The 8,051-nt window shown below is 39.9% G+C and overlaps 1 protein-coding gene across 1 annotated transcript; it reads left to right on the plus strand.

Moving 5' to 3' along the window:
* Positions 1–3,753: 3,753 nt before the first annotated feature.
* LOC134063602 (probable E3 ubiquitin-protein ligase HERC4) lies at positions 3,754–5,716 on the plus strand. Its single transcript, XM_062519196.1, has 4 exons — positions 3,754–4,060; positions 4,639–4,798; positions 5,276–5,345; positions 5,702–5,716. Exons 1-4 carry the CDS (start codon positions 3,835–3,837, stop codon positions 5,714–5,716), a joined length of 471 nt encoding a protein of 156 aa, XP_062375180.1. The 5' UTR covers positions 3,754–3,834.
* Positions 5,717–8,051: the final 2,335 nt, after the last annotated feature.

The raw sequence follows: 8,051 nt of genomic DNA on the forward strand, positions 1-8,051 counted from the left end.
GACGTAACGTCCTTGAAAAAGTGGCTTGGAAGGAGCAATCCTTGACTTTGAGAAGCACCCTACGTTTCGACTGCATGCGTTTGCAGCCGACTTGACATGTCGAGTGCACCTAATAATAGGGCTCGGGACTTGCATTCTAGGCATAGCCGCCATATTGGTAGCGCACCGAGCGTAATGTCCATTCATTCAGATGCAGAAGACAAGAAGCAGAAATGTAGTATTAGCTATTCTTTTCCTCTTGCGATCATGGGTGGTGCTGTTACACCCCACTACACAGCAACATACGACCAAGAAGGCAAAAACGAAGTAACAGGAACACACTAATATAGGCGGGAGTAAATCCATAGTAATCCATAGTAAACAAGCTGCCAATATGGCTGCGCCCGCGAAGTTTTCACGTCATGATCCCGAGCCCTATAGAGCTCCCCAGTCCCGCCCAGAGCCTAGTCCGGAAGTAAAAATCCAATACAATTTCTCCATTGACAATTGGAGAATAAGCCATAACATCGTAACCGTCCATGGTAGACTTAAAACCAGCTACGATGTGACTAAGCGATTATACCTGCTCATATAGATGTCAAAAGTTAATGGGGGCATCAACCTTGTTTTGAGAAAACAATGCTTTATTCACGATTTAACGAGAGAGTACCCGACACCCTAACGTGTAAAACTGGTGAAAGCAGAGCCTTTGATTGGTAGAGATCGCCGTTGCCATGGCAATGCCAAACAAACTGTACTCAGCTTTTCCCGCGCCTATCGTCCAGCTTCGTCTCGCTGGAACTTCAAAACTTAAAATGGCTGCAGGGCTGATCAGGACCGATGTGTGGTCTTCCGAAAAATAACGGTTTTCTCATCTTGAAGGTTGAATTTACTCAATGGAAACGGTAGGAAGTAATCATCTTCTTTTCTCAGATTAATATGGAACCATGTTAAACTATCTTTAGGCTGCAAATGTTGGAAATGTGTGTACGTTTGCAAAGCATCCTGGGATTTGAGTTCTCTATCTCGGAATTTAAGATATGTACACAGTCTTGTACCTTTCGCTTTTTTTACATTTTCTGTTCATTTTTTCACTCGAAATTATAAGTTATATGCTTATGAGTCACATCGTAGCTGGTTAGCCTAAGGCATGGTCTGAAACTCTTTATATCCGAATTTTTCCAGAAGTCAATGGGAGAAATGAATGAGAATTTTACTTCCGGACAAGCACCTCTCTCGGAGGAGGGGCGGGACTGGGGAGCTCTATTGTTAGGATCGTGCCCACGTAGGCTACGGTCTGGCCAGGGCATAGGGCCAGGGCTAGCAGTCGTTAGTAACAGGTAAGCAGAATTCATTTATGGCTCGGCATTTTAACCAGCTATCTTTGTAGGACTAGGCTACTTGACCATGGTATTTGCAGTCTTTGCAGAATTGAAAAGAATAAAGACTTGCAGCGATCAGGCTGTGAATGGCTACTAGTAGGATGGTATCGTCTGGTCTTGTGGTAGCGAGGTTTGTTATGAATTCGCGTTCAGGACCGTTGCATACTGGCGCATGCTTCTGCCACCACCCAAGACCAATTAGCAGTTCGGTCTGACATTTCATAAGTTAGCCTACCCAGTCCAGTTAGGTCGGTCATGTCATTAGAGCTTCACAAATGTGTAGGCTACATATATTGTGTAGTTGTGTTTTTGCTATCATTACGATTCTTCTACAGAGTTGTCTAGGCTACAGAGAGTATTCCCTGTGAACTGAATAGCCTACCTGTGTTTTACACCATATTTCATCATTATTTTAGACTAGTTATGTTTGCTTCTACAGTAACTTATTTTGAGTATTACAAGAACCTCGCATAAACTAATAGCGTTATATAACAATTCAAATACAGTCACATTGAGCAGAAATCCAATTAAGTGAAGCCTTCTGGGAGTTGATCAAGTACGCTAGTGCGACGCACCTTAGGGTGAACATGGGTAAACTGGGACACTTTTGGTATATCCAACTTCTCAGCCCTATATCGCAAACACTCTAATATATTTTATATCAATATAAGTTATTTTTGGAAAGCTTAGGTTGTCCTTTACATGATCAAATCATTATAATTAAGTAATCATTGACACAGACAGAATTAAACTCCTTCAAAGCTCAACTGACACACCCCCACATTTTTGGGGGTACACTGGTAAAGTGGGACAGGGCCCAAAAAAGTGCTATTTTGCATCGTAAACCTTTATTTAACTTAATATTTTGCTCCTATTTTATGATTTAAACCATTTTAGTTAGTTTTCATTTGAATGTACATATTTTCATTACCAAATAGCATGCTAGCTCTCATTACTAGCTAGCTCACTAACATACATGATTGTATGATCTATAAAATGAATAACACTAAATAATGATACTAAATACTAATAATAAATCATAATAAATAAAACACATGTTAATTTTTCCATTTTTATTCCCATGAAAAAAATGGTTTCCATTGGATATTACACTGTCCCACTTAGACAATATAGGTGTGTCCCACTTTACCAATACACTACTGGTCAAGTGGGACGGCAGGAAATTTGCCCCTAATTAAAACATTTAATCAAATAAATGACTTTTTTTTCATTATTTTGATACTTAACGTAGTCACATTACATATGAAAACAACTTTGTAGGCTTAACATATACATTTAAGATTTGCTGGACTTAACACAATTTGCCTCAAATTCCTATGTCATTTGACTTATCATTGTTTTTCGGGCTCCTGGCTTTGAAAGTAGTCTGGTCACAACCCCGCATATGACATCACACCCACACTGCCAATATTATTTAACCCCTTACATCCTAGAGATCTTTTGGCAATATGTTTTAATAGACAAGTCATAACTACATTGGAGATATATATGAAAAAGCTTAGCTGTCCCACTTTACCCATTGTCCCACTTTACCCATGTTCACCCTATTTCTTTCCCCTCAGTGGATTCGACGTCGTTCTAGAAGCTCTCTTGATAAGTCTGTCTGGGCGGGTTTCATACTGTTTTTGTGGTCATAAGTTTGCAATGCATACACATGCTAATGTTAACCTAAAAGAGGTATACAAAATCAACTTATGGAAATTGATCTTAATGTTAATGTTAATCTTAATTAAAAATAAAATAAAATAAATAATGACACAACCTTTAATGACACAGATTTTCTTTGTGAAGGAATAATGCATTGTAAATACATTTTCTTCCTTACAGGGGCCATACATACCCCCATGTTAAATGCTCATAGAGGCAGGCAGATTTTTTATTTTTATGCACCCTGATAAAGTTACCTTGGCCTTTGGAATTAAAATTGCCATCATCACATACCCTTCTCACCATACTTAGAAATTGGCATGGTGTTTTCTTCAGCTAGCCTATTGGCTGGATTAATTCGCATTAAGCTCAATGAGCATCAAACAGGCTAAAAGGCTATCTGGGAGAGAAAAAAAACACAAAATAAAATTGGTGTCTTTAAAGGTTGGATTGTTCCTCATTTTTTAAATTAAGGCATTAATATTAATTTCCAAAAGTTATGAACATAACTATATGTAAAAAAACACAAATTTGTTTACATTTTTATTTGACCCAAACAATGTGTTATTACAATGGACATAGTGATATGAGCATTTTTTTTTGCCAATGCCTCCTTGTAAGAGTTCACTCGTATAAAATGACCATTGTGTGATCAGGCAGTTTTGACTTTTTTTCTATCTTTAGAGACACTAATGGCAGTTAATGTCCAACTTCTAGGGCAGAATTGAAGGTGCTCCAACCCAGTGGACAGTGGCTACCTTCGGCTGGCATCGAATCCAGGTGGCGGTGGTGGGGGCTCAGGGCAATGCTGTGCTGGGGGAACGCCTCCTATGGCCAGCTGGGTCTGGGCGGCATTGAGGAGGAGATAGTGGTTGAGCCACGCGGCTGTGACTTATTTGCGGGGAAACGGTTGTGCGGCGTGGGCTGTGGCCGCCGACACACGTCGTTCCTGCTGGACGACGGCACGGTGTACACCTGTGGCTGCAATGACCTCGGCCAGCTGGGCCACGAGAAGCCCCGCAAGAAACCAGGTTAGAGTTTGCGCATTGGCAGAAGGAACTCAACATTCATGTCCATAGGAGTAAATGCGGTGTAAATGTCCCCTTTCCACAACTGTGAATTAGTCAAGGCGGTATGTGGAAAATTACTTAAGTCCAATATGAAAGGTGCTATTCGCCATGGCTGTTCTCCTTTTGCAGCCTGTGTCTGAAGAAAGAGTATTATTAAGGATGCTAACTACATAAGTCACGTAGGTTGAGATGGTGCCTGCGCCTTTTGTCTAATAATATGGTTGTGCCCAGTTCGTAACTCCAAGAAAAGTTCAGTCAGGTAGTGAAAAAGTAGAGGCCGCACTCAGGGGCTGAGATTTATACAAAAACTGTATTCAAGATGCTTTTGCGGCTTTTTTGAATACAGTTTTTGTATAAATCTCAGCCCCTGATTGTGGTCTCTACTTTTTCACTACCTGACTGAACTACATAAGTTAGCAAGGCTGAAGAGATACATATTAGCTATTGTGTTTTATGTTGTGTTTTCCCATACTTATTGTCAAGGACTGCTAATTGGGAAGCAGCCTTCTCAGGTGCTGATGTGGATCTCATTCTTCCAGAACAGGTCGTGGCCCTAGATGCCCAGATCATTGTGCTCATATCATGCGGGGAAGCCCACACTCTCGCACTTAACGACAAGGGACAAGTCTTTGCCTGGGGACTGGCATCTGATGGCCAACTGGGCTTTGTCAACTCTGAAGAATGTGTCCGGGTGCCAAGGTAGGGAGGTCATCTCCCATTGGTAGTCTGGAAGGAAACACATTCCGCCGGGCTTATGTCAGATTTCTGGAAAGCTCCTGAAAAGTTCCTCTTAGTATAGACAGTTTGCCAAACAGGAGTTACATGATAAATCACTAAAAGCATGTGCATCATGTGTGCCATCAATGATGTTATGATGATAACTGCTCTGATTCTTGGCTGATACGCCATATTCATTTGGTACAACAATCAAACACATGTAGATAAAAGACAACCATGTTGCATTCTCTCTTTAGAGAAGTCTTTATCTAGATGAAGATTTTTTTCCCAAGATACTATTTCAAAAGGAAGTTTGGTTTCCAGTAATGTATTGATATGCATGTCTAGATCATTACCCCTTTCTTTGTTCATTTCCTGTTGTCACTTGGCTGTTGGCAAGAATGGACCGACAGATTGGATTTAATGGAATTTTGTTAATCTCTTTTCCATTTCCTTCAGAAACATCAAGAGTTTATCAGATGTCTGCATCACGCAAGTGGCAACCGTCATTCTCTCGCTCTTGCCAAAGGTAGGTATCCTTGAGTTTACTTGACACACTAGTAGTCAGTGATCTCTTGTCCTTTTATTCACAGATTATCGATTTTTCATTCATTAACATTCTAAGGGCTGTATGTAAATGAGTGTCTGTGGGATTGTTTTCCATTGTTTGTGAGGTCAGGCATGGATATTTGAGAAGAAGGCCTGGCTCGCAACATCTGTTCCAGATTATCCCAAATGTGTTTTGATGATCTAGAGGCCAGTAATAATGGCAGGCGTCCCAATACTTTTTTCTATATATAGTGTAGATGTTTCTTAGGGCTTGTTAGAGTTCCGCGCACCGATGGCCTTGGCTACCTCTAAATGAGATGGTGTGGACCTTGGCAGACCGGTAGCGCCTGACAGGGGCAACATTTGGAACAGGAACAGGTGGTGACCAAGATGTGATGAGTCCATGATAATGCTCGTAGCTTTGCTGATGTACTGTAGCAGGGGATGGTGAAATCACTGTGGCCACATGTATGTCTCATTCACGTGAGTGTGATTGCTCAAGAATCCCTGGAGGCATGTTTTTCAAATTTAGTATGATAGGATGTATCGAAGTAGTGTAATTCAAATGGCAATGTTTTTTTCAATTTGCCATTCAAAATGGCATTGCATTATGCAATTGACAATTCATTATGCGATTTAATAATTTAATTTGGTTACTTGAACTTTAATATGAACTGATTTTGGAGGTCAAAATTCAAGGTGACTGAGACCATGAATTCCCATTCTTGTGAACGCTTTATTTTAAGAATGCTTTGAGGCATGTTCTCTCATGTTCCAAATTGGACTAAAAGATCAACTAGTTTTATTTTACATGTCAGATGTCACAAATCTGACTCAAATCAATTTTATTTACATATCCCAATAGTTTAGTGTCCCATGTACAGTATAATATCCCATATCAAAAGTTTGGTCATAACTTTACAAACTGTAGCAACAATTCAGTCAGAACAAATGAAAGCAATTTTGTGATTCCCCTTACCTTTAAAGCATGCCCCACAAACATGCATTAACGGCAAAGAGTATAGAAGTACAGTACTTCTATACTCTTTGCTAACGGTCCCCTGTATTACTCAGCATTACAGCATGATCGCAAACTATTCTATCGGATCATATGTCAACGCTGACGCCTCACGATACACCTACAACATACAGTACTTCAAACTTTTCAAGCATACTTCCTTTCAACTCTATATGTACTACATGCCTCGCCACACAAATGTAATGTATGTCAACAAAAAAATCCTGGCTTAGCTCTGGTTTAGTTTTGCGGGAAGACAGGGAGACGCATCTTAGTGTTTCTTCTGTCCATTTTTGGAATAAGACTCCTGTTGTAATGCCCAGGCCCTGTGCTTGTAAACCCCTCTCTCCTGTTGTAAGTCAAGTTTATTTATATAGCGCATTTCATACACAGAGGTCATTCAATGTGCTTTACATAAACAAAAACCAAACAGTAATAGCATATAAAAGCATAGATGGGCAGAGAGTAATACTAATAATAATAGTAATAAAAACAATATATAAAGAAAGCAATAAAGAATTATTAACATAAAAGACTTCAGGTGGAATAATTAGAAGACAGATACAGGTCTGTTTTTAACAGATAGACTTTGCCAGAGTCTAATTCTGTGACTTACTGGAAGCCAGAATTGGAGTAATGTGCTCAGTTCTTTTTGTTTTTGTGAGAACCCTAGCTGCTGCATTTTGAATCACCTGAAGCTGTTTAATAGTCTTTTTAGGAAGGCCTGTGAACAGTACATTGCAGTAATCAACCCTGCTAGAGATAAATGCATGAATGAGTTTTTCTAAATCATGTTTTGACATTAGCCCTCTCAGTTTGGCAATATTTTTGAGGTGGTAAAAAGCTGATTTAGTTATGATTTTCATGTGGCTGTTGAAATTTAGATCACTGTCGATTAATACACCAAGATTTTTAACAGTATCCTTTGCTTTCAATCCTTTTGTGTCAAGGAGAGTGGCAACCTTAAAGGGATATTCCGCCATTTTTGGAAATACGCTCATTTTCCACCTTCCCTCGAGCAAAACAATCGATATTTACCTTGTTCCCGTTCATCCAGCCATTCTGTGAGTCTGGCGATACAACTTTTAGCTTCAGCCTAGCATAGATCATTGAATCGGATTAGACCATTAGCTTCTCGCCTGCTAGCTTCATGTTTAAAAGTGACTAAGATTTCTGGTAATTTTCCCATTTAAAACGTGTCTCCTCTCAAGTTAGAAAGTGCAATAAGACCAACTGAAAATAAAACCTGGCGTTTTTCTAGGCTGATTTGACATGGAACTACACTCTCATCTGGCGTAATAATCAAGGCAACTTGCAGCTACTGGCACTACTACTGCTTGTTGTCTATGGGGACTATTTTCAGATGCTGCGTAAGATATCACTGCGCCTATGGTACGTTTGTCCAACGGTACGCAATAGCACATGACATGTAGATAAATGTCATGAAAAACGATTGTTCCCTTTTCAACTAGTAGCTGTTAACGTTATTTTTGCAATAACTACAATGGCGACGGCGATGCTAATAACGTTGACATCTGATAATGTCACCCTGAACGACAGTATCCCGTGACACGTAAATAAATGTCATGGCATGTCGATAAATGCCACAGATAATAATTTTCAGTTAAAGTGGCTCTGTTTTAGCGTCGCTCTATCACCACGGTATCT

The sequence above is a fragment of the Sardina pilchardus genome, chromosome 18 (assembly GCF_963854185.1).
Source record: "Sardina pilchardus chromosome 18, fSarPil1.1, whole genome shotgun sequence".
Lineage (NCBI taxonomy): Eukaryota > Metazoa > Chordata > Actinopteri > Clupeiformes > Clupeidae > Sardina > Sardina pilchardus.

What these genes read in the sequence shown, in the direction of transcription:
- LOC134063602 (XM_062519196.1), top strand. Translation starts at nt 3,835, where the DNA reads ATGCTGTGCTGGGGGAACGCCTCCTATGGCCAGCTGGGTCTGGGCGGC. An exon ending in GAAGCCCCGCAAGAAACCAG is followed by an intron (nt 4,061 to 4,638) that starts GTTAGAGTTTGC and finishes TCATTCTTCCAG; the next exon opens with AACAGGTCGTGGCCCTAGAT. An exon ending in GAATGTGTCCGGGTGCCAAG is followed by an intron (nt 4,799 to 5,275) that starts GTAGGGAGGTCA and finishes CATTTCCTTCAG; the next exon opens with AAACATCAAGAGTTTATCAG.